Source organism: Pleurodeles waltl, chromosome 1_2 (assembly GCF_031143425.1).
Source record: "Pleurodeles waltl isolate 20211129_DDA chromosome 1_2, aPleWal1.hap1.20221129, whole genome shotgun sequence".
NCBI lineage: Eukaryota > Metazoa > Chordata > Amphibia > Caudata > Salamandridae > Pleurodeles > Pleurodeles waltl.
Window position 1 is genome coordinate 842,469,173 of NC_090437.1, and position 27,617 is coordinate 842,496,789.

General features: G+C 43.5%; 1 protein-coding gene across 2 annotated transcripts in view; it reads left to right on the plus strand.

Annotated features, from left to right (window-relative positions):
* The window catches only part of WDR17 (WD repeat domain 17), an 811,699-nt gene that overhangs the window by 269,106 nt on the left and 514,976 nt on the right, over positions 1 to 27,617 (plus strand). For both annotated transcript variants that reach the window (XM_069244628.1, XM_069244620.1), the window contains exon 11: positions 11,699 to 11,785. In XM_069244628.1, coding sequence (XP_069100729.1) covers positions 11,699 to 11,785 — 87 coding nt within the window. The remainder of the gene's footprint in view (positions 1 to 11,698; positions 11,786 to 27,617) is intronic.

Genomic DNA, 27,617 nt, shown 5'->3' on the forward strand with positions numbered 1-27,617 from the left:
GATCTAATCACCAGCCGGCTGGACTACAGCAACATACTGCACACAGGAATCACCTCCTAAAGAGACTGCAGACCATACAGAATTCAGTGGCCAGAATCATCCTTGACCTCCCATATCACCCCCATCTCAGAAAGCTCCACTGGCTCCCTGTTCAGAAAAGATGCCAATTCAAGATGCTGATCCACACCTACAAAGCCCTACACAACCTAAGACCAGCAAACATCAACCATTTTTGAACTTCCACCAACACTCTAGACACCTGCACTCTGCCTTCCTCTACCTCGCTCACACCCCTCGAATCCACCAAAGCAAGAGTGGAGGACGCCTTGAAACACCCTCCCTCTTCACCTCCAGACCGCACCCTCTCTGCTGGAATTCAGGAAAGGACTCAAGGCCTGGCTGTTCGACTGAGCCTCCTACTCACCAGGGTTCACAGGACCTGGATATCCTCACGTGTGATTAGCTGCACTCTACAAGTCTTGTTTAGTTGATGTTAATTTAATTTGGGACTCCTAGGGGGTCATACATGGATGCTACTCAGTGTGTAATTTCCCCCCATTTACTAGAACACACGCCGCAAGCTTTTAGCTAACTTCTGACTATCATTGGTGCAGATTTCAACTCTATAATGCACACTCAATATGACACAGATTCCTGTTAGGTGACCACTGTGCCTTTATACCTCAGCTAGGGGTTGTCAGTGTTTGGGGGCTACTCTTCCACAGGACCAGGCAATACACTTATTACTCACCCCCCACATGACACCTCCCTTATTAACTACTTCTTGACTGCCGCCAGAGATATTGGTAATATCTCCCACACACACATACTCTCAAGGGGGCTCTCAGATCATTCCTCTATAATGCTGACGGTCAGTAGATTGACGAGTGGGGTTAGCTAGACGATTCCTTCAGCAACTTTCTCCGCTGCACTATCACAGAGTATTTTGACTTCAATGGGGGCTCAGTCTCCTCCCTGACTGAGCTTTGCAAAGCTTTTAATACAGTCATCAGAGAGGGGGGCACTGACTTATATATGTGACAAAACTAAAAACCCCGAGGCAGAGCCCTTTCTACTTTAGCGAGACTTAAGTAGCCTTAAGCATGCAGGCAATGCTAACTCCAAATAAATTATTCAATGACAGCTTAATCAGGCCAGCTTTTCGAAAACAACAAAGTGATGGATTGAATGCCTGAATTAATCTCAGCCACTGGCAATCACTCAGGCCGCATACCAGTCTGAATGGGGCTTAATGTTTGACATGGTTCAGCTTTCCATCCATCATCTGTTCTTTTTTAATTTGTTTCCCTAAGTGGACCAGTATGACCATACGTGGTTCCCGTGCTCGCCATGCCACTGGAATTAAGTTAGTCTGGCTGATGAGGGGTGATACCCCGTAACCAGTTCCACTATGTTTGTTTCCAGTCTGGGGAGGATCTAGCCTAGCAGTTTGGGCTGGACTGTTCTCATGGGGAGCAGAGTCAAGACTTATTTGCAATGGCTGTCTCCAAACTGGAATGGCATGGTGAGCAACAAAATGATATATTCAGGCCCAGATCTCTAACTGGGGGTGAGTGTTTGACATTGTTCAGCATTCTGTCAATCATCTGTTCATTTTGCATTTGCTACCCCAAGTGGATTGGGTATGCCCAGACATGGGTCTCGTGCTCCCCATCCCACAGAGTCAAGCCAGCGTGGCTGATGAGGGGTGATACCCCGAAACCTGTCCCAGGATGCTTGTTTCCAGTCTTGGGAGGACCCGGCCTGGCAGTTTGGGGCGGACTGTTCTCATGGGGAGCAAGGTCAAGACTGATTTGCATATGGCTGGGTCCAAACTTGAATGGCATGGTGAGCAAAAAACAATGGATTAAGGCCCAGCTCTCCAACTGGGGGTGAATGTTTGACATTGTTCAGCATTCTGTCCACCATCTGTTCTTTTTCTAACAGCTTTTTAGCAGAACCTCACAGGCTTGGCCCACCTAGGCTGGTTTTATGTCCATGGTAGGGATGTATGACATAAACTGTAAACTGTAAACAGGGGTGTCAAGGCAGGGAAGCTGCTCTATTGGCTCGCATATGCAAAAAGTATCAGTAGATTTGCCTCTGGACTGCAGACCTCTACCAGAGAAATGGTCTGAGCAGCAATAGCCTTAGAAGCTGAATTTGCTCTCACTACAGTGCTTTGTATGCTTGACATCCGCCTCGTTCCCTGGAAAGGGTTTACCCCATTATACGTGACCTTCGTGTACGAGCCCTCCCACTGGAGTTGAGGGCTGAATGTACTCAATCTCACCACAATGGATATACAAGAAGCTATAACATTGATGCCATCTGGTAAAACCCCTGGGCCTAATGGATTTCTGTCGGAGTTTTTCAAGAGATACCCCTCCTTACACCTCACCTACAGGCCTTGTATGATGATGCTTTCAACAAGCAATCACTGGCCTATGACTATGGCCATACCTAAACATACCAAATGGTGTGGCAAAAAGCAACAGAAACACAGCTGTGGCAGGGTACATGGTTGGCTAAAGCAGCAAATCTCTCCAGATTTGCTAGATGGGACTTAGGCATTTCCACTCCCCAGGATGTCTAGACGGGCAGCCCAATCAGGTCATTCCAAGAGTTGCCTGCAAACTTTAACTTACATAATTTGCAATTTTACTGTCAAGGTTATATAAATTCCTAGTAATCGACTTTCCCTGATTCCTTACTACTACTCAAGGCAAAATGGAAGGCAGACCTGGGACCTCTTGACGATGATAAGATGGACCAAGGCTAAAATGGCATCCAGGCTGTTGAAGATATCTATGCAATTTTTCCTCATTCATTTTAAATAAGGTGATAAATTTTACTATCCTCCCTCTCGAATCTTACGAATTGGACGTGCCATCAGCCCTGACTACCTTTGATGTGTTCCTCTCCGGGCACCTTCGGTCACACTGTCTAGGAATGCTAAGTTATCCAAAGTTATTGGCATGCCAACAGGGCCCTGGCCAGTGTTGTGGACAGGTACCTAGAACTAGATCAAAAATTATTGTATTAGTCATGAAGGAAAATCTAGGCAGACCTTGTAGCACTCGAGCCCTAGTGGCTATGAACCACATAGTAGTGAAGAGAGACTTAGCACACCACTGGCCATATGCCCGTCCCCCCTATATCACCGAATGGACTAGTGGAATGAATCACTGCACCTCACTCGAGGAACTGGGGTATAAAGCTTGTGGGGGCATAAGAAGTATGTTAAAATATGAAACCCCTGTACGCACACCAATGCAGCCCTGGGATAAGGCAGGAACATTGGTGGGTACTGCTCCTTATGAAAGGCTGAATTGTGTTATTGGTTTCTAAATGTCAATTGAAATTAATGGTACTTTGGGAATGATCTTACTGCCCAATTGCACATCTTCATGTAAGTTTTACTCGGATGTACTAAAATCAATAAAAAGAGTTTATATGCACTAATTCTGCATACTAAATCATTAAAAACTGCACAATCATCGTGGAATGATCAAACGTGTTACATTCTCAGCAAATCAGAGCACAGTTTTATTAAATGTTATATTGTCTTAGCACCTAAGCACTAGCACACTACATGAATATTGATTCTGCCTACTCTTCTAATGTCATCTGGAGATGGCAGAACAAATTAGTTACATGAACAACAGAAAACTATTGGGAATGAATAGGGCACACTAAACTAGCTGAGGACCCATGGAAACTTAATATTATTGTGATCAAACTGTAACGTTTTTCATCAAGAACAGCACGAATATCAATGAAAATAAACAATCTTGACTGTCTGCTGCAAAAATAATAAGCAGTGAAATGTCCACGGGGAGACATCTAATTTGATAAAAGATGGCAACCGGGCCTAAATGGAGACCTACTTAGCAAGAATTAAGAAAATGTATTTCTACAATTCATAGGAAATACATTTCAGTGTATACATTTAAAATCAAGAGCAAAACTACATTCTGCGTGTTGTTAATGATGCAAAAAAATATAAATTGAAAAAACTTACTCTGTAATGGGCCAGTCACAGCCGGGAGGACTTTGCTAATAGCTATCATATCCTGCTGAACACCTGCAGGCCTTGGCTCTACTTTCATATTTTCGTAGGCCTTTAAGCATCTAACTGAGCCAGTTTTGGGTAAGTCTGAAAAGGCTGGGCTCGAAATGGGCTAGGTATTGGATTTTGTCCATCTGCCAATAGTGAATACTACTCCATTCAGTGTAAATATCCTGCCAGACATGTCCAGCAGTCAGACATCTGAAACCCTCACATAAGAGGTCAGGCGTAAATAATTGCCAATTTGGTAGAGAGTAGCTTCCTAGATAAAAACCTGTTTTGTTCATTTTGGGAATAGCTCAAAGTACCCTGTACAAGCAACTTCATTGAAGGATGTTTCAAATGAGATGGTGTTCCACCTCCATGGCACCCTTCAGTGGGAGAAATGCTGAAATGTCTGGCCTGAGGCATGAATTGTGCTGTTGACCAGGCCACTCTCTATAGGTCTGACAGGAAATTGGCTACATGCACAAAGCCTGGTCTCACGGGATTCAAGTTTTTGTTTCGGACACCAACCAGACCATCTCCTCCAAGCTGATTTTAATTCCTTAGTCATTCTCTCTGCCCACATCCTTTGGATTAGAGCCTCAGCCTGTCTTGAAAGTCTCAGGAGGGACCATCTACTCCAGCAATCCTAATTCTCAAAGTCATAAGAAACAGGTACGGTTCTGAAGCCAGCTGCTGTGACTGCTCTGACCATCTTTCTGGATTTTTTTCATTCTGGTGAATCCAGATTGGATAATAATCAGGAAGTTCCAAAAAGACTGGCAACAAAATTTGTTCTCTCCATAAAGGCATCACCTTACCTGTGTTTGCTGCCTGTCTCCTCACCTGAGAAGGCACCCTGTTGATATCTGTGACAGAGAACGTGCTTAATGTCAAGATGGCCCCAATCTGTATGAAAGTATACACCTGCAGACTTTAATTTCCAGGTGCCAAATGAAATACTTATGTAGACGTTGGGAGGCAAAGAAATCTACCTCATGTGACTTTCATCTGCTCATTAGTTGCTTGAAGACCTATGGGGGCCAGCATCCAATCACTTGAGTCCCTGAGATGCCTGGAATTCCAGTTTGTGACAGCGTTCTTGGTGTCCAAGAGGTATTGTGCTAACACAGATATTGACTTCCTCTGTAAAAGTGTCAAAAATCACTTGCCATTTATGCCAGTATTTTTGAACTGGCAAAAGCTAGTCAATTGGTATTTCTGACTGCTGTTTTCCATTCTCAGTAGAATGCAATAAGTGCAGGAGGTCACCCGGTCCTTCACTAGACATTTTGCAAAAGAACCCATGAGAAGCTCCACACAGTTGATGTGCAGTCTGCGTTTGTCAGCTTACTACTCTTCGACGGTAGCAATATTTCCACACTGAGCCCCCAACCACTCCAGTTGGCACTGACCCTCTGTCCATGTCTGGGGCACTCCTGAAAATGGCCTGCACATTCCAGGCAACCATATGATAGAGCCACCATCTGAATCCCAATCTGGTTTCCTGTGATAGGGCAACCTATTTGTAGTAAGTGAGTCTCTTCTGAATATGTGCTGCTTTCAGCCTATGGAGTGCCCAGTTTTGCAGAAGTGCCAGGAAGATCACTTGGATTTACAAAGGTATTTGACCTACTGTTCTGGCAAAGGTCAAATACATTGTTTTTTTTTCCATTCCTTAGTTATTTTCTAATAGTGTTGATCTTCTGGGACAAAAGCTGAAGTGAGGCTGCAATGGAATCTATAATAAACCCCAGAAAGGTTATTGACTAGGTGGGCGTCAGCTTCTATTTCACAAAATTGATCATTAATTAAAACCTCTGAAGCAGGTGATTGTAGTTGTCAGGGGAGAACTGAGACACTGATCATTAAAAAAGGTCACAGTTCTAGCAAGAGGGTGAAAGAAAGAACCTTAAATTCAAGACCGCTAGCCGAACTGAAGCAGCTGGCAGTGGCATCCAAAGATAAGCACCATAAGCTTAGTTATTGTCCAGTCTGACCATCTAGCCCCTGGGTGGAGTGTGTCTCTCAGAATGTGGATCCCCTTCATCTTGAAGCTTTATAAACCAACCATTCATCAATTCCATGAGCTCGTCCAGCAGACATAGTCCCTTTTCCTTCTTCCCAACCAAGAACAAGTTAATCAAAAGGTTGTGGTCTCTGACACTGCCTTGAGGACCCATAAAACTCTATTACGAACCCCACAACAGTTTGTAACACACAGCAATCACCTATTAGAAAGCACCATAGCAGAAAAAAGTCTGCCAACCTTCCACCTAGTTTTAGTTGAGAAAAAGAGGCAATTCTTACCCGAGGAACAACATAGTGATGTGTTCATTCCTCTAAACTCACCTCACCACCATTGCCTCGAGTGAGGAAGAAATCCCACATTTTTATGGCCATGGTAAAGGTCTCCTCTTCCGCCTGCTTGCACTTTGTAGGAGCTCTGAATGTTATTCTGGCCATTCAAGCGCCCACTGCTGTGCAGGACCCAGTTAAAAAGCTCTGGCCTAAGCACTTTACAAACACAAGTATGCACCTTATTCAGAAAATTGAAAGCGATTGCAAATGTGTTCTATTCCTTTAGGAAAGGTTCCTCAGATAGTCACCTAACGGCAACTGGACTGATGTCTGTAGAGGCCAGCTCTCCTATCCTACATCAACAGAGAGCTCCTTCTCTCTCTGTAGACAAAACACTGTTGGTATTGCCAAATACGCAGATCCTCCCAAAGGCCCCAGTCACAAAGGATGTTACGTGAAATGAAGGGCCCAGACACATTTGCCTCCTTAACCATGTTGAGGAATTTCATAAGGAGCACTGTGTTGTTGAGCAATTTATCTTAGCATGCCTTCCAAGACTGGTATGTGCCCTTGTTCCTGTCCTTGATGAACTTCCACTGGAAAGAGGCTAATGTATGTCCATCTTTCAATATAAGGAGGGTTATGCACACCCACCTCCTAATGAAGCGCAAAAGGTAACCTATTGGGTCACTTTATCTGGCTGAACCTATTCTGAGGTTTTGAGGGGGTGGAGTTCCTACAGTTCCAGCATGATTTTGTGGATCCTAGATCTCTGGAAGGGGCAGGGCCTTTATGCATTTTGCAATCGTGGCTGGGCCAGGCCAGGGGCAGTGGGGCCCAGCTTATGCCTTGATGCTTCAGAGTTTCTGAACGTTCCTGTTTTGTACTGATCCACCATTTTGGATGAATCAGTCATCTTCTGAGTTGGGAGGAGACAGGGGTTGTGGTCATGGACAATGTGTTTTTTTCAAAGAAAGAAGAGAGACGGCATCCCTCTTGTGCTTTACCTTACCTTTCAGATTTCCAGCCCTTGGAGTTCATAATATCCTGCTGCCCACAGCAGAAGTTGCCTTACCAGGGGCTGCAAGGCTTCAGACTGTCAGACAGGGCTATCCTCACTGAATAGAAAATGACTTTGGGGAGCTCCTCTCTGTGGGGTAGAAGTATTCCTCCTCTACTAGCTCTTTGTAGAGGTTGGGAGCACAGTCATGGGGATCAGAGCCAGTTTAGAGTAGGAAAGTGGGAGTCAATTTTTATCCCTCTCACTGGGGGTAAGAAATTCCCCTTCCTGCCCTCCTGCTGTCACTGGCACTACAACATCATATTTTTACTTAGTAGGGTCAAGTTCTCCCCACAGTGAATATTCTGTGTGGATTGTACCTCCCAAATGGACGTATAAGGGTGTTTTATGAGAAGAATGAAATGCAAAGCCAAGAACAACAAGTCACCAAGTTTAGGACGATTTTCAGCTCTCTAAAGTCTGGACCTCCCTGCTTCAAATGGTGTACACATGTCTCCTTTTGACAATAAAGCAAACTGCCTACAGGGAGGAAAGATCAGACAGCAGAGAAGCACACTGCCACATATCTGCCGCTGACTTGTACCATGGTTCACAGACCATTAGTCTCTGGTGCACTGTTCATGCCCTGGAAGACTTTGAGGTTAGGCCTGCAGAGTCATGACTGTGTGCCACGACACCCCCTATCCTCCTTTTAAGGGTTTGCACTGTGAGCAGTGCGTAACTGACTGGAAAAGGTACGCAGGCTCTTCTCACTGCCACGCAGTAGCACTGGTAGAAGAACATGTAAAGAGTCTTTCTGGTGATTGTGTCCTACCTGGACAATGAAGCAGGTACCAACAGTATAATTAAGTTAGAAATTATAATTAAAGTAACAATGTCATAAGAAAACTGTGAGTGTTTAACTGAAGTGGGAGGGGGAAAAAAAAGAGAACCGGATGGCTTATGGTGGACTAGATGACATGGACTGAGGTATGGGGCTTTCTTTGAATGCTATTTTGATATCATTTCCTGGGATATGAGAAACATCCCCTAAGGGACATTACAGCGCTAAAGAGTTCCCTCAAGTTTCACCAGGAAGTGCCACTGCAAGAGTTCGGACCTAAACCCAGAGGCATATCCCGAAAACAACCAGATTTTTCATTTCTTTCTAAATAGGAGGTGGTTGTCAGTAAGGCAAAGCAAAGAGAAAAGGGTAAAAGGTTCTGCTGGGCAGCTGTCAAGTACAAATAGGAACATCCACCTGTTCTGGATTTCCTAATAAGTATAATCTTGGCTGGGGCTAAATTACCAGATCTCAATACTCGTGAAGGTTTGTAAAATTTGACTCTAGTGCTTAGGATTTTGGGTCCAATATTATACAGGGCCTTGTGAGCATAGCATAAAAGTTTAAAACTAGCGTGTTTCTGCATAGGAAGCCAATGGAGAGATGTCAAGCAGGCTGACGCAGAGCCAAATCTGTCCCCATTACAGATTTGTTTAGAAGCGGCATTTTGAATTATATGAAGTTTGGTGAAAAGGTAATCCGTCATTCCCACAAAAAGGGCCTTGCCTTAGTCCAAGCGGCTAGTAATCATAGCCTGGTCTATGGTTTTGTGCCAAGCAATCAGTATCCACTTAAATAGCTGTCTAAGAAGTTTAAGAATGCCAAAGTACTTACCATAACTTACTTTGACCTGTTCTAGCATGGGGTGAGCATCATCCACCATAACTCCTAAGTTCTTGACCTGTTTCTTAAGGGTAGGCTTGACCCCCATGGAGTCCAGACACCAAGAGGCGTCCCAAATGGCATGAGCCCCACCGCATAGCAGGATCTCAGTCTTATCCATGTTTAACTTTAATAACTGACTCAACATTCATCCAGCTACCTCGTGAGTCAATCGCACAAATTACAGTGGGTTGCATCCAAGTTCTCACCCAGAGAGATAATCAACTGAGTATCGCCCACATAAGAGCAGACATCTTTTTTTCTGTTTTATAAATCTTCAAATGGCTAAGTAGGAAATAAGCTTTTTGCTGCATATGAAATGTTTCTTTACATTTTTGGATTCAAATTTTTAGAATAGTGAATCTGGCGCCCATCGTATTTTGGACCTAGTCCTTCATTAGAGACCTCCTCAATGAACTATTCATCTGCCATTGTACTTGTCATTATTGTAAATTATTGTACACAACACAGTAGTTAATCTGCAACATAAAGGTATTTACATAAATGGGAGCAGAATTACTACTTTTTGAAATTCACATTTATTTGCAGTAATACAGCTGGAATGCTGTCCAGATCACAGGTTTACAGGCATACTACTAGCACGATTGTCATCTAACATTTTTATAGGTTGCTATTTTCCCATTGCTAAACTGCAGTGCAATTGCATATTTATCATTCTGCATGTGAAAATATTTTGCCAAAAGAAGAAACCCCTTCTCCTACACGAGGGTATTCCATTTCCCTCCTCATTCTTGAAGGGGATTTACTAACGCTCTTTGCTGTAGTAAATCTTTAACCATTTGTTGTGTAGGTAAGGCTCGAAGAGGAGTTTGTTAACATCTAAAAACTCACCAGATTGGGGGAATTCACAAACTCTAAAGGAAAATACATCTTGACCCTCCCGCCCCAAGCCCTTTATTGGGCTTTTGCTCAAAGGAATTTCGGAATTGAAGAATCATTTGTTCTCCAACTTTCTGACGATTTACAAAACTCCACAGAACTGTAAATGAAAATGTACACAAGTGATGTGCAAATACACATTAGCACATCAAACTATTTATTTTGTATTTCTTCCCCGGAAAAACATCTTTGCACGTAGGGAAACGCCAACTCCTACACATCCTGAAAACTTACATAGACACAGCCTCATTTTTAGTGTGTTTCTGTGTGTAAATGGGATGGACAATGCATTGTAATCCATCTCATTGTTCCACAGGTTTATTTCTTGTGGTTAAGTACAGTCTTTTCAATGACCATTGATATGCATCTCCTATAGTAAATTTGATGTTTCTTTTTCTACACTTACTATTTCTCCACCTGACGTGCAAATTATCCAATCCCAGTTGATTTTTTAGGTGCTAATTTCATCTGCGGCTTGTGAGTGTCCACAGATCCACATTCACTGAATCAATATCTGTGGAACTGCATCCAGAGTTTTTGTTGCAGTTAAGTTGGTCTTAGGTGCCTAAAAATGTCAAAACCTGAGAGTGTACAACCAGAATAGCTAGATTTTTACAAAGGCCTACACGAATCTTGCTTGCAGAATATAGATTACCTCTGTTTTTTAAAAGAAAAGTGTAAATATGTACGTATAAATGTACCATTCTACTATTTACTATTCCTAGCTCCACAACTATGTACCTTGGAGATAAGGATAGTCAATCTATAGTTATCATGCCTCAACGATATAGTGGCAGTCAATATTATGCATGCAATATTTTTGTAGGTTCCTATTTGCTTTATTAATATTTTGATATATAACCCACTGACTTCATCCGAAACATAGTCAGACTTGACCGAACCACTGCAGTTCCTGTATCTTTGTGCATAGAGGGGCATCCTGTTCCAGGAAACGTAGAAGCAGTTTCTTCCAGCCTTCGATGTACAGGTTACGGTGCAGAAAGGGGTAGAGAGGATCATGGATTGCGGTGGATGGTGGCAGGGTGTAAGCCGTGGCAGCTAGGTACAGTGCTGGGCCGGGGCTGAGTTGACTTTACGGGTGGTGATGAGGCTCTGAGCACAGGACTGATGCACCGTGCTGCCAATTACCTGCAGCAGCGAATGACCTTTTTCAAAACTTCACAAGCTTCGCTCAACTCATACAATTTAAAAGAAAAAAACATTGTGAAACCACTCATCATTAAGTTTTTCGGTTTCAAGCAAATGTGCTGCGCAAACAAGCCATATGTTTGCCGATTTCCACTGCAAAACAACAAAAGGTTACGTGTAAAGTGCTTGGGGAAGGCTCAGCCACTGCCAACTACGTGCGACCTAATTCCAATCTATTCGTGTTTACTTACTGCACCACGTCAATTCAACAGCTCCATTAAAAAAGAATCACTAATATTTGAAAAGCTTCAGTTCATTGAAGTGTCACTGTGCTTGGTCGAACAAAATAGACAACCTGAGAGCATACACAAATAGCCCATGCAGAACACGGAGACCTGAATTGCGCACATATTCATGTCTTTCTAGGACTGTGGCTGATATTTCTTCAGTGACTCACTATTTTCATAAATGTTTAAGTTGTAATTTGCAATTCCTTATTAACCATGCATGTTCAACAGTCTCCTCCCAGCAAGCACCTAATTAATGAGTTGTGTATTTATTTCAGCATTATACGAACAATTGATGGCAAAGTTCTTCACAAGTACAAACATCCTGCTGCAGTGTTTGGATGTGACTGGAGCCAGAACAACAAGTGAGTAATGAGCCCTTACAAAACCCGCGTTTCGTGCAGAAATTCTTTCGATGCGAGTCTCCCGAAATTTTTAAAATCAGACATTTCAATAAAAAAACGATTTCAAATGTATTATCTTGGCTTTTATTTCACACATATTTTTTAGACCCTCTTTTCTCAAAAACACCACATAGATAATACTAAGCTGCATTCTCTGTTAATGAACTTATATGAAATAAAAAGTATATCTGTTTTTGTCAAATCTCTGCTTTCGTTTCACTCTTCTTTTTACAATGGCGCTGCATCCAAAGAAAAGAAGTGTGAACATCTTCTGAGTCTGCTTAATTAGGTAGCACAAGTGTGAATTGTTCCATGTTTCTCCACCCCATTGTTTTCAACAATGAGTAATTAGTGGACGACCCACTTTTGTAATTTCAGAGTATAACATTAAAAAAGCATGCTTCTGAAACTCTTTTTATTAATCGATATTACCTATTCCAGGATCGTAGTGCTCGCTGAATCTGATTTTATATACTGTTTATTTTATTAGGAACATTTAATGAGGGTAACCTAGCTCTGATGGCAGCAGAGCACTTTACTGAAGACATGAGTATATGCTGACGAGTGCATCTTACTTAAGAAATAACTCTCATTTCCTTAAACTTTGGTTCTCTTGCGTACGTTGTTAAAGCTCCTGTCCCCCACCTCCTTGGATCAGGTGGTGTCTCAATTTGTCGCCCTAAAACTGTAAAACTAATTCACTTAGTGGCAGTGGCACTGACGGTCTCCACCTTCCACTCCTGGATCGTGTAATCTTAAGGAGAAGCTGAGTTAAATCTACCTTTACTCTCCTTTGAAAAAGCAACATTGCAAAAAGGCATCTTCGGTGTTACTGGGGCATGGTCTGAGATGGTTATGTGGTGCCACTTGTGGCATACATCAGCTACTTCAACAGGTCCATAGACAGAAGAAATACATGTCACCTTTTGTACTGTATAGGAATTGGATAACACTGTATAGTCAAAGTCAGTGGGGGACAGTGCCTCCACTGTTCCACTGGTATTAATGCACCCAAAATAGTTATGACTGGGCCACGAAGAAATGCCATATTAACCTTTCTTTAGATTGCGCACACACCCAAATGTTATTGGAAGGGGACTTTAATAGTGTCCTAGATGTAGATTTTAACTGGTTACACAGCCCACTCTCTGGCATGCCCATGGAAAGAAGAACAAGAGGACTCTCAACTTGGAAGGCGAATAGCCTCAGCGTCACTGTGAGATCAGACAATACTCACTGTACTCCCTAGTTCATGATTCAAATGTTACATTAGATTGTAAATTATGTGATCCCTAAGTACAGACCTTTGGGATCAGATCTGAGTACTTAGTAAGAATATTCTCAGACCACAACCCACAGATACTGTGCATTTACTGAGGTAGTCAACACACATCGATTCCCATCTGAAAACTTCAAAGTGAGGATGGAACCTTTAGGAACACACTGGGTGAGAGAATACATACATATTTTATGAAAATAACTGAAATAGCATCGAACGGTTTAATGTATTTTGAAGCCTTCAACATGGTAGTCTGATGAGATTGAATAAAGGACACAGTAGATGTTAAGAGAGTCATAGAGGGCGAGGTAGCGTAACTGGACAAAACATTATATTATCTTTAATGTAAGACAATACTGTAGATGACTCCAGACAAGTGCAGGCTATTGAAAGCAAATGAAAAAAATGGAATATACAGTATATTGACAAATCAGAATGTCTCAACTATACTGAATACAATACACATTCAGAAGGGAAAAGGGTGTTTCCTGGCATGGCTGATAAAAGCCAATCAAAGAATAGCATCCTTTCCCCCTAGGTGAGGGATAGCTTTGGTACTGTATTAATCTAGCAAATTGGATTAGAGAAACCTTCCCAGAATATTATTAGAACTTGTATCACAACACCGACTTGTTGGCACTGGCAGAGGTTGACTCTTACCTGGCGTTCTACTGAGGATAAACTGAACCTGACTTATGCGGATATTTTGGCACCAAGTCTGAGTGAAATATACACAGTACAGTAGCCCAAAGAATGGGTTACCTACTAAACACCCCTAGGAAAGTACTCAGTCTCCCTAAACCATGCTGTGAACCTCCGTACAGAGAGTCATATAGATCATTACCCCTATTAAACTCTGATTATAAACTAATAAGCAAAATCCTTGAATAGGGAGTGTATCCAATGCTAATTTCTCTTGTGCAGTCGGACCAGAGCAGAGTTTTCCCAGGTGCATTATGCCACTAAATATAAAACATCTGTTTAGAATATTGGAAGAAACACAACAAAAGGTTATAGGACCTAGGATAAATTTGGCTAAAACACACCTGTCCTCAAAATATACACCAGTAGGAGATGTATGCCGTGGCAACTTCGCCTTGTCATCTCCTGGGAGCCACATATTTTCAGATGTCTGGCGTACAAGTATAGTGGTTCTAGAGTGAATTGAGAAAGAGAAATCTGGATACAGCACTACAGGCTGCAAGAGGGAGCTCATTATTTTTTTTAACTGCCCTTGTCCATTAGGGGCCATGTAGTACAAATTAATATAGTACTCCTCCTCAGAATGTTTCGTGTTTTCAGAAACATATAGATAATAACTTCTTTGCCACTCTTTAGAGAAACTAGGCATATTTTTGACAGACTCGATTTGGAGGAAAAGCAGATGGCTGGTAGCACTCTCCAAATTATAGCTACCAATAAACATGGGGTCCCGGGTGTACTAGATTTTGAGTTCTACTTACTAACAAATGTAATGTGCAGATGGTTGGAAGGTGTCGATTTATGAGAAATAGAAATCTTGGAAGATAGATTGGCAGATGGCACCATAGCTAATCTTTTAAAAGGAGCAAGTAAAGGACTCTCACCCATTACATGTTGCATTAAGATGCTGGGGAGAGATGCATACCTAGGATTAAATTGATGAAAACATAAGCCCATGTCCTACCATTGGTGAGTATAACAAGAGCCAGGGGATTCTTTAGGGCTAGTCATTGATAGCTTGAAAGGAGATGGGGCCGCCATTAGTGGGAGACTGCTACTTGATGAGGGAATTAAATATTCTAGATGACATGATGAATAATTATGCCATCCCCGTGGAAAGGCTCTTACTCTATGATGGCATCAAGTGTTATGTACAAGTGCTGTAGGGCCCACAAACCGGGAAGCCTAAGAGACAAGAGGTAGTGCAATCAATGTTCAAGGATAGGGAATGGATTGAAATTTGTGACTTAGCTATATGAGGCGTATCTTGTAATGTCTGTGACCACCCTAGTCCATATGAAGGAGAAATGGGAGACAGACCTAGGGTAGGATTTGGATGATTGAGAATGGAATATGTGTTTAGTGTCACCATGAATGCAGGTTTTAAATATACCCAATTCAATTACTTACATAGGACTTACCTGACCCTTGAAAGTAATTAACAAAATGTATAATACCTTGGCCTAATGCTGTAGATAGGGGAATGAGAATGCAGAGTTTTAACACTTGGTGTGGGAATACCATGAAATGATTTAATTGCCCATCTATCGGAATAAGTTAGACAGCACAGAATTGAGTAGGCTTCCTGTTAGTATTTTTCATGTGCCCTTGGTCATTGAATGCATGAGACAGATTTTTGGATGTTGTCTAAAGGGCTACCACATCTCAAAGTTTACCAGGACATTATAGTTAGGTTCTGAATTTACTCGTACAAAACCATAGAACTTCAGCAGTTATAGTTAGAATTATTTCAAGTAACTATAACTCGCGCACTGAGGTAACTATAACTTGTGCCTCTCCCATAGACTGTTTTTTCTACAATAATTTGATTGCTAATGGTTCATTTATATTTTTAATGTCGTTATCAAAGTTGTCATGAGTGCTGTAATATCTGGGGTAATTAGCAGTGCATGGTGAGGGCGCAAGTTATAGTTACCTTAGAGTGCAAGTTATAGTGACTTGAAATAACCCTAAATATAAATGCTGAATATCCATGGTTTTGTATGAGTAAATTCAGAACCTAACTATAATGCCCCTGTAACTTTTCTTTTTTTCAGTCATTTTCTATGTTTTTTAATTCTCTTTCCTAACTATAACGCCCATGTAACCTTTGCTTTTTTTAGTGAATTTCTATGTTTTTTTTTAACGTAAAGTAATTTTAATAACTATATGTTAAGCCAACCACTGGGGATTGACCCCCAACCCTGCAGTCCCCCTCCCTGGGCCACTTTCAGCCTCAGTGACCTCATCCCCTGGGGCCCGGTCTTCATTAAATGGAGGAGGGGCATACTTGCTAAACCTCCCACTTCAGGCCAGAGACTACCGATTTCAAGGCTAGTCTCCCGCCTCCTGATTCCTGCATGTAAAAACCCAATTACTCTGCGGGCTTCAGCTGACAGGGCCTGTTTTGTGTAACTCAGAGTATGCACTGCCAGTAACCTGCTCCTGCAGGCCAGTGCACAGCACTTGCATCACACACTCCCTGCCTACCATAGCGCTTTCTCAGTGCTCCTGACAGGTAAGGGAAAAAAACCTACATTTTTGTATCTAATATCCAATGCTGCAGCAGCAGACTTGCAAATCCAATACATAACAGTAACCCAATTCAGGCCCCAATGGAAGTCAATGGGGAAAATACATTCTCCCAATTTTTTTCTAGAAATCTCCCACTTTTCTCTTCTAAAATGTTGGCATGTATGGAGGGGGTCCATATGGACCCCATCCTCCAGGACCCAACCATCTGTCCTGGGTGCCCCCCAGGGCACCTAGTATGTAATGGGACCGCAGGGAGAGCCTCAAGGCCCCGTGGTCCTAGCCGGCTCCCCGCAGAACCTTCACGTCCCTATATAAAAAAATATCTGAAAAACTACTGAACGGATTTACACCAAATAACAAAAAGGGGCTCTTTTTGGACCAAGAGCTACTTTCTGCTAAATTTGATGTAATTCTGTCCAGCAGTTCAGGCTGTGTTCCTGTTCAAAAACCCTATGGGAATTAACATAGGAGAAACATGTTTTGGGACCCCCTCCTTTTCCTGCCCCCTTCTTGACGGATCACCCGAAAACTTTCCAGACTGCAGGTGAAGCGAACGTCAAAATGTTTGGGAACATTTTGTGAAGATTCATCAATCGGCGCCAAAGATATAGGGAAGTAAAAAAACGCTTTTTCTATAAAACTAGGTCCTAACTATAACTACCAAGTGGCGACTGCCACTAGTTAAAAAAAAAAAAATATATATATATATATATATATATATATATATATGTATATATATATATATATATAAATATTTACTGAAAAAGACAAAGGTTACAGGAACGTTATAGTTAGGAAATAGAATTTAAAAAAACATAGAAATTCCCCTTACAAAAAACACAAAGGTTACAGGGATGATATAGTTAGGCTCACATTTTAAACATACAAAACCACAGAAATTCACGTGTTATAGTTAGAGTTATCTCAAGTAACTATGCACAGTTTTTTCGTCAAACATTTTACTGCAAATATTACATTGATATTATCAATGATGTTATCAAAGGTGTCATTAGTGCCGTAATTTGTGAGGTAATTAGGCGTACATGGCGAGGGTGCGAGTTATAATTAGGGCACAATACCCTTAGATATCCTGAGTCAGAAAGTCAAAAAAACAAAAAAAATGCTGCGACCCTGCAGCACTCCTGCGGGATCAGAAAAAAAGGGCAGCGAGTCCGCATTTATTATATATTATATTTATGCCCCAGGGAGCCCACCCTCAGGGCTGTATTCATAAAAGAGAGGAGGGCTGGGTGGGCCCCCGCCCGAGCTCCTGAGAGCCTACAGAGACCCTGGGTAGTCCACCCCGAGAGCTGAAATTTGTTTTCATGGGAGGAGAGCCATGGGCCCACTCCCTGAGCATTCAGAGGCCACCCCAGGGCCAAAATGACTTTATATAGGGAAGGAGGGCCACAAATCCCCTTCCACAAGCCTCAAAAGGCCACAGATAGCCCAACCGCCTGCCGCGCGACCCTCCTCCCTAAGCCATGAATGGCCCTGGGGACTCCATCTTTCAGGGCAGGCTCAGTAGCTATGTCACGGGGAGCCCACACCAGGGACATAGCGGTTTCCTTGTCTGTAATGGCACTGGCAGGAAAATTTCCCGCCAAGGAGGAGAAAACAAAATTTAAATAATTTCGACCCCAGGGGTGGGCTCAGAGGGCCTTTAGAGGCTTAGGGAGGGGGTCCATGCAGCCCTACTCCTGAGTGTGTAAAATTGCAGCCATGGGGAGGCTCCAGGGGCCTTTAGGGGCTTGAGGAGGGGGCCACATGGCTCCCCTCCCCATTTTGTGAAACTTCAGCCCAGGGTGTGGGCCCCCAGGGGCCTTTCAATGCTTGGTGAGGGGTCCTTGTGGCCCCCTCCTCTTTTAACATAGGCCCTGGGGGATAGGGTCCCCAGGTCCTAAAAAAGCTTGGAGATAGGGGCTATGTGGCCCTTTCTTCTTTACTGAAATTAGTGGCCCCAGGGCATGGGATTCCCAGGGCTCAGCAAGGCTTGGGGAGGGGTCCACGTGGCCCTCCTCCCCTATATTTTTATTAATGGCCCTAGTGGATTGGGTCCCCAGAGCCCAACAATGCATGGGGATAGGGGCTGCGCTGCCCCCCTCTCCTTTATTAAAATGTGTGGCACTGGGGGAAGGAGTCCACAGGGCCTAACGAGGCGCAGGGAGTGGGGACCATAAGGCCCTCCCTCCCCTTTTTTATTAGTAATGGCCCTGGGGAGGGGGTCCCCAGGGCCTAACAAAACTCAAAGAGGGAAGCCACCAGAACATGTCATGAGTGGTATCATATGTGAGGCCATAAGCAGTGCATTTAGTTCAAAATGTTAATGTCACTTTTCAGTGAATATATATATATATATATATATATATATATATATATATATATATATATATATATATATATATATATATATATATATGTACATATGCATATATATACATATATTATGTATCTCAAGCCAGCAGTTCTAGATCAATCTGGTAAATAAGTTAATTAGGAGTATATTAATGGTGAAAGTATAGTTTATAAATGGAGCTATACTAGCACTACTAAGATCACAAATATTTCCATTCACTTCAACTTCAGTATAACCCCTACCCTTTCAAAGGGTACCCCAACCACTGGCAGTGGGATTTAGGGGGCCTTCGGAGTGCTACCTGTTCTTGCCATTGGCTTAACAAGTGACACAGGAGCGACAAAACACCTTGGTATCTTCTGACATGTGAGGCCAGTGAAAGTGAGGGACAAGTTTGTCCCAGGTCTTACTTTGCCCCAGATGTCCAGCAAGGGGAATATCATGTGCCAAGGTCAACAAAAATTCTCTGTATTGCAAGGGAATGACCAGTCTCCTGGTGGCACCAGGTTTGGGGTCCCTTGCCTCAGTATACATGAGATTGTTTTCCCAGTACACCCTATGGGTTCCACTGATATCCCCTGTTTCTTCTTTTAGAGCTTGCTGTCTCAAACCCTCAAGTGTGGGACAAGTCTGTTGAGCCACACTTAACTCCTTCCTGGCAGGCCCTACTGCACCTAAGAGTTCAGCTGTATCAGCTTGAAGTTCTTCAGGTGTAGGTTCTGTCCAGGGAGTTGACGCCTCCTCCTCAAAGAGGGAATCATCAGTGGAAAGAGGGATGGTGGATAACCTTTTACCCTTTCTACCCCTGCTTTTGGGAAGCTCTTGGTCCATATTTTCAGGATCCAAGTTTCCCTGTCCTCTTTGCTTCTTGGCCCGAGCCCTGGTCAAAGCAAAGATATGCCCGGGAATGCCCAGCATGGCAGCATGGGCCTCCAACTCCACTTCAGTCCAAGCTGAAGTCTCCAAGTCGTTCCCTAGGAGACACTCTACAGGTAGGCCTGTGGATACCACAACTTTTTTAGGACCAGTAACCCTCCCCCAACTGCCATGGGGTGGCTTACAGTGTTGTTATGGGCGTCAGTCACTTGGGACTGATGACCAAGTAGGTTTTGCTCAGGGGCCACCAGTTTTTCAGTCACCATTGTGACACTGGCACCTGTGTCCCTGTAGGCCTCAACGTGAACACCATTTATTCAGGGTTGTTGCTTATACTTATCCATATTAAGGGGACAAGCAACAAGCAACAAGGATGGCAAGGTCAATGCCACCATCAGAGACTAAAACAGCCTCAGTGGTTTCCCTAACTAAACCAACCCCCACTACATTTCCCAGAGGGAGCCCTGCTGCATCCTTAGACTGACTATTTGTAGTGTTAGTTTTCCCACCACCACTGATATTGCTAGGGGCACTAGTTGTAGCAGTGGGGGTAGGGGTGGTGGGAGACTTGGTGCATTTCTTAGGGCAAGAGCTGTCTCCTACCCTATGGCCTTTGTTCCTACAGATATAGCACCAAGGGTTTTTATTCTGATGGGTGTGAGAAGAGGATTTAGACCCACCACCAGAAGAGTTGTGTGTGCCTGATGAGGACTCTTTGTTTTTATCTTTGTCCCCACCTTTGTCATGTGACTTACCATCCTTCTTCTTGTTCTTGTCACCCCATGTATTTGCTTTTCTGCTCATCCTTGTTATAACCCATCTGTCTGCCTTCTTTCCCAATTCTTGGGGAGAGGTCAGATCTGAGTGAACCAAGTATTGGTGCAACAAGTCTGACACACAGTTATTTTAAATATGCTTTCTCAGTAACAGATTGAACAATAATCATAATAATAATCAGACACGTTGCTGCCATGTAACCAGCCTTCTAAAGCTTTAACAGAACAGTCCACAAAGTCGACCCAATCATGTGAGGCCTCTTTCTGGTCTCCCTGAACTTGATCCTATACTCTTCAGTGGTAAGACCAAAACCTTCCAAGAGTGCTGTTTTCAAAATACTATAATTGTCTGCATCCTCCTCTCTGACAGAGAGAAGTCTATCCCTCCACTTGTCAGAGAAGGACAACCAGAGAATAGCAGCCCACTGCCTTTGAGGGACCCTCTGAACTTTACAGGCCCTCTCAAGTGCATCACAGCACTTGTATATATCATCCCCCACCTTGTATGAGGGAACAATTTTGTGCAAGTTTCTGGAATTAATGGAGTTCTCCCTGACTCTATAATCCCTGAAACTATTGCTGCTGCCACCATGGGGTGCTAACCCCAACCCCTGTCTTTCCCTCTCCACTGCCAAGGCCTTCCTATCTAGGGGTAGCTGTTGCTGCTGCAGCAGCCTCAGCCTGGCCTCCTCCAGTCTCAGCTTTCTGAGCTCTCTATCTATAGAGTCATCCCCTGGAGTTGGGCAGTGTGACCCCTCAGACACTGAGGTGATGTGGGAATGGGAAGAAGTGGATCTTTCCCTAGTCTTTTTGACCCTAGCTACCTGTCCTCTGGGTGTAAAGGGAGCCCTACCTGAGTGACTTCCCCTCCCACTACCAGCTACACTAGTTGGTCTACTAGGTACCAGATCTTTGGAAGAGCCCTCCCCTGAACCTAGAAGATTATTCTTTAATTCAGTGGGTGTAGAGTCTTACTCCTCCTCCTGGCTACCAACATGCCCCTGGTCATCCTGAAGAAGGAGGCTCAAAAGGAAATTCTTATTAGGGTTCTTCCCCATGTCCAGCTTCCTGTCTGAACAAAGCCCCTTCAATTCCTTGAAGGTCATACCCTCATAGGGAGAGCAAATGAATTCAGAGCTAGGTCCAGCTGTAGACATGGTGTATGTGTTAGGGTGGTGTAGGGTGTACCTAACCTACCTAACCTCTAGTCTCTCAGAAAAGAAGATAAGTGACTAGATTCCTATACTAGGTATAATGTATATCTCTAAGTATAGAGTAGTCTTTCCTGTGGAAAGCACCAGGTGACAGAGTGATAAGGCAATTGCAAGTACTTATCCCACCGCTGCCACCAATGTAGGAGGCTGGTCTGGTTTGTAGTGGGTACCTATGGTACTTATACCTTATATCAGGTCCAGTTATCCCTTTTTAGTGAAATGTAGGCAGTGTCTAGAAGCCAGGCTCTCTTGAGGTAGCTGTGGATGAGCAGCCAAGGCTTATCTAGGAGACATGCAGAGCTCATGCACTACCACTGTAGTCACACAGTAGTCACACACAGAAAAGAAAATACTCAGTGTTACAAAAATAAAGGTACTTTACTTTGGTGACACAAATACCAAAAATACCATAGTGACTATACCCCTTAGGAGGTAAATAATACACAAATTATATACACTAGTATGCAGAACTAGGCATAAAAACTATTAGAGAACAGTGCAATTAGTTAAAATCACTATATTTAGATATGGGCCTAGGTGGAACACAAACCATATACGAAGAAAGTGGAATGAAAATGTCGGTTTCCCACCTAGGCAAGTGTAGTGTGTAGAGGAGAGCTGGGAATACTAGAAAACCCCAAAGGTAAGTACTAGAACCCACTCCAGTGACCAGGAAAGCAGGAGTAAATCACAGTAACTTTCCCAAGACACACACAGAAACGAAAAGAAGGATTATGCAAGAACCAGAAGAGATTGCAGGACACCAACAGTGGATACCTAGACCTGAGTACCTGTGGAAGAAGGGGACCAAGTCGAAGAAGCACAGACGAGTCCAGGAAGAACAGAAGCCCTTGCTAACCCTATGAAGGTACAAAAGAAGAACCACCGGTGAAGAAGAACAGTTAGTACTGCACCCAAGAAGACAGAGTCGGGTTCCTGGTTGATGCAAATGATGTCCCACACCAGATGGAGGATTACAGTCTGGCTTGCGTCGCTGGAGTCTGCCAACAAGCCTTGGCACATGCAAAGCTCGCAATTAGCGGAAAATGGTGCTGCCCGGGACCAGGTGGACTTTACCCAGTATCGGAGGTTGAAGAGGGCTCTCAGCAACTCAGAGAGCCCACAGAAGACCAGGCAGCATGCAAAAGAGTCCCACAGCATGGGGGCAACGATGGCGCAAAAGAGGCCCATGCAGCACTACGACAAAGGCTCCCACGCCGCCGGAGAACCACTCAGGAAGCTGTGCATTGCAGGATAGAGTGCTGGGGGCTGGAGCTGCAAGATGCATGAAGAACTTTGTGGAAGGATGCCTACAAGCCTTGGCAGCTGCAAAACACGCAGTTCACGTGGGTACAGTCTTGCGTGGGGAGGCAAGCTCTTACCTCCACCAAAGTTGGACAGTTAGACACGAGGACCGTCGGGACCACTTCAGTCCACCAACCGTGATGCAGGATCCACGCAGCTCAGCAGGAGAGGGGATCTACGCAGCGGGTCTTCGTTGCAGTTGGTGCCTGCAGAAGCAGTTGAGTGACTCCCTCACCCCAATGGAGATTCCTTCACTCTTCTGGTGCAGGCTGAGGACAGGCTGTCCTCAGAGGTTGCACAACCGGGAAACAGTTGCAGTTGCTGGCAGGAGCTGAAGATACAATGTTGCAGAAGGCGTCTTGCTTTTTTGTTGCAGTTTGTAAAGTTCCTGGAGGGTCCAGATGCAGTTTCTTCAGTGAGAAGTTGAAGTGTAGAATGCAGAGGATTCCTGCTGGAGTCTTGCAATCCAAATCTGAAGAACCACCCAAAGGAGAGATCCTTAATAGCTCTGAAAGGGTGATTGGTCCGCTAACCAGGTAAGCACCTATCAGGGGTGGCCTCTGATATCACCTGCTGGCACTGGCCACTCAGATGCTCCCAGAGATCCCTGCCAACCTTGAATCCAAGATGGCAAAACCCAGGGACCCTCTGGAGGAGCTCTGAACACCACCCCTGTGGTAGTGATGGACAGGAGAGTGGTCACTCCCCTTTCTTTTGTCCAGTTTTGTGCCAGAGCAGGGACTGGGGGTCCCTGAACCGGTGTAGACTGGATTATGCAGAGAGGGCACCAAATATGCCCTTCAAAGCATTTCCAGTCTGTAACACCTATTTCCAAGGGGAGAGGATGTAACACTCCTTTCCCAAAGAAAATCCTTTGTTCTGCATTCCTGAGCTTGAGCTTTTCAAGCAACAGGAGGGCAGAAACCTGTATGTGAGGTGGCAGCAGAAGGTGTTATTGGCAGTACTGGGGGTCCTCTAAGGAGCCCCAGAGTGCATAGGATCATACAACCAATGCTTGCAAAAGCATGGGGGTATGATTCCTACATGTTTGATACCAAACATGCCTATATACGGAGTTATCATTATGTAGCTGGACATGGGTAGTGAGCTATGTCCAGTACACACATAAAATGGCGTCCCCGCACTCACAAAGTCTGGGAAAATGGTCCTGTAGGTCGCACCTCTGCTAGTGCAGGGGTGCCCTCACACACAGGTACTTTGCACCCTTCCCTCAGGGCTGGAGAGTCTGATATAGGAGTGACTTATAAGTTACCTGGTGCAGTGTAAATGGCAGTGAAAGGCTGCATGCACCTTTTCACGCAGGCTGCAATGGCAGTCTTGCAGAAGCCTTTCATGGGCTCCCTATGGGTGGCAAAATATATGCTGCAGCCCATAGGGATCCCCTGGAACCACAGTGCCCTGGGTACCTAGATACCATATACTAGGGACTTATAAGGGAGCACCAGTATGCCAGTTGTGGGTGAAATACTTTGTTACCAGTAACAAACAACCAATTTTAAAAGGAGAGATCATAACTACTGGGGTCAGATTAGCAGGATCCCAGTAGACGCAGTCAAGCCCAGAGCTCCAGAGGGCCCCTTCGACTCAGTACCCCAGCCTGAAAGCTCCTGAGTGAATTCGGAGGGGGGCCTTCCATGTACTTTGCAGGGGGCCATCTCAAGTTTTGTTATGCCACTGGGTAGGAACAAGCATCTCATCCATCCTCCCATCAAACAGGATGATGCCTCTTCTACAGCTAATTGGTAAGATTAGGATTTGCAACAAGAGGATCTCAGGTATAGTGAAACGGTAATAGCTAAAAAGGACTTAGAGGCACATCTGACATAGTAATACAAAGTACACAGATAGGATGATATGTAAAGCAAGATCATCTTCCTAGGGTAAAAAATAACTCTCTTAACATATAGTGTGGTGAAACAGCCTAACTCAACTGTTCTGTGCATTATAACGAAGTTGTGTTTCTTACTAAGGTATTCAGGGTTAAACTATGTGTGTGTGTGCCTCTGGTGCAAAGGGGTCAATAATCGCACACCTACAACACATTCTTGGAATGCACCCATTTTTAAGGCTATAAAATCTGTTTACAGGGGCGGTTTCTTAGCTATGGCGAAGGAGCTTCGCCCCCCTGGCCAAGAACCAGGAGATGAAAAATAAAACAATAGTTGCACTATCATTTTGTTTTTCGTCTGCTGGCTCAGCCTGCAGTACAGGTAGGGACAGGACAGGGCCACGGAAGGTGGCAGGGGGGAGGAGGAGAGAGTGCACCTAAGTCTCAGGCCGGCCAAACACACATGTGCACTTAGGTTTCTCCAGCCTGGCTGTGTTCAACAGTCGGACTGGAGAAACGGCACAAATCGCAGGGCTACAACTCAGGCCAATCCTGACGCTCAGACCAATCCTGACGCTGCTTTCCTGTTATGTTTAGCATGAAAGCAGCACCAGGATTGCTGGGGAGCCTGTGCTGGTGTCCCAGTGAATGCTGGGACACCACATGGAGGGAAGAGGAGCGAGGCGGCAGGAGATGGAGACAGTGGTAAGGTAAGTTTATTTTATTTTATTTTAATTTCCCCCTCTGTCTCCGGCCCTTAACTCCCCCCCTCCACCCCCACACCCCTGTCCTTGAGATTTGCTGCTGCTGTCTGTTTACCTATTATTAACACTATGCCAAACAATGAGCAAAAGTTAAATTATGATTTTTGAACGTGAATGTGTAATAGATACACTATCTGATTGTGTGTTTCATCCATAGGTAGCACTTCCTACTAGTGGTTGTCCCTCGAGAGCAAATGTCGCACAAGAAACCACTCACTCAACATTGCACCTTGGCGTAACATTTAGCATCGAGTAGAATCACACAAAAACAGCTTTTTATTTTGTGATCATTCCCAGTCACATCATCGGTGTGCCACTATTTGTAGATAACGAGCTTCGCAATTTGTTTACCCTGAATGCAGTGCAGCACTCCAGATTTTCACACAGCCTGGCTTTGTGCAAATTTAATTTCATCTTGCCCGTTGTTTCCTAACTTGGATTCGCTATGGATTCCTCACTCTCTCTTTGTTTGAAGCAGATGTAATATTACGTAACACTCTTAAATTATGTGCCCTGTAATATCGTGATAAATAACGTCTGAAATTTAAAAAAAATAACTATTTTTCTTTGCTGTTCTCTATGATAATAATTTACCACAAGTAAAAGCAGTTGCCATTATTTGTTCTTTAAGGTTACTCCTAATTTGAATTTTTATTCTGACACATGTTAGAAAATGCTAAAAGCTAAACGCAGGGTACAGTCAAAAACATGTACAGGTCAGTACACTTTTCTGATAGCAATAACGCTCCTATCGCGCCTGGGCATGCCTTGGCAAGCACAACAGTCACAGCTGTCTTGTCTGTGTCAATAGTTCTAATGACTTTGTGTTTGGGAATGTGAACAAATGTTCCACAGTTGAAATGCGAGTTTGAAGGCTCCTCTAATGAAATTGATGTGTGTAGGCATTTCACATTAGTAGCTGCATAGATGACTAATGAGCTTTTAATTTGCGAAAGAGGTACATTTTGCCATTGTTTTATGCAAATTACTGCGATTGGTTGGAAAGCAATGAAGCCAAGCAGAGATATGTGTGTTTTTCAGTTCCAGCCATATATTAAATTTAAGCTTTTAATTTCAGCATGTCGTGGTTTGTGTACTGAGGTGTGGCTCATGGGCTAGCTTCCGCTCTTCTCAAAAATGTTATTTACAGTGCTTTTTTATTCCTGGCCTAGACACAGTTTTATACATACAAATATGGAGGGTCTTTGGGCCAGTCCTCTTCAGTCATTGGTCTATTCTGCTGTCATTCACATTTGCTTCCCCCATCACAGCATCCTGCATGCGGCAATGAGTCAGCCCACTTTACCCGTTGTCTTTCTTGCACTGTGAGTGATGTGTGTTTTGCCTCAACAGATGTGCACATCCACCAATAAAGATGATGAAGTGCACTTCAGTGCCAAAGCTGTTGGGCAATATTTTATATAACATTTTTTTTCTCTCCGTTCTTTATCTTGTTTTTTTGTTATTAGTCGTCCTTACTTGATTAAACCATGTCTTTGGGTTACAGTAACTCAGAGGACGCAGTACATTTTCTTTGCTCCAGTCAGAATGACATTGTCCTGAGGCGTGCATTAAATATAAACATAATTTGTATGCATGTTCTAAGTATTCTTGCCTGCTATGAAGCAACTTACATTTTCTTTTAAAATATAAGCAATGTTTTTTTTTGTTTTGTTTTTAAACGTCAATTTTTATTGCCACATTCAGGCAGCAGCAGGTTTCTTTTTTTTTCTTCTATATATTTTTCTGGCATAAACCTGAGATGTAAACATTTTAAAAGCAATTAAGCTTTGCACCAACTTGTCAAGTCCAGACCTATTAGTTTTGCTAATGCTTGAAACTATATGCCCCGTCATCACTGTTTTGACTCCTAAAAAGTGCAGGACTGATTCAGTCATTGAATTCTAAAATGCAACAAAGGTGTAAGACTGCAAAAAAACATTTTACAATGTTCACTTATGTTATTAAGATTGTTGGTGATGATTTATAATCAGTAGTGCTCATTCTTCTTTTACAAAGCCACGCATATGGTCAGAACCGGCCTGTGGTTAAAATTAAATATAATGCATGCTCTAATTATAAAAGTCAGTGTTTGTAGCACACCTTATGTGGATAGGAAATCCAGAATATAAAAGAG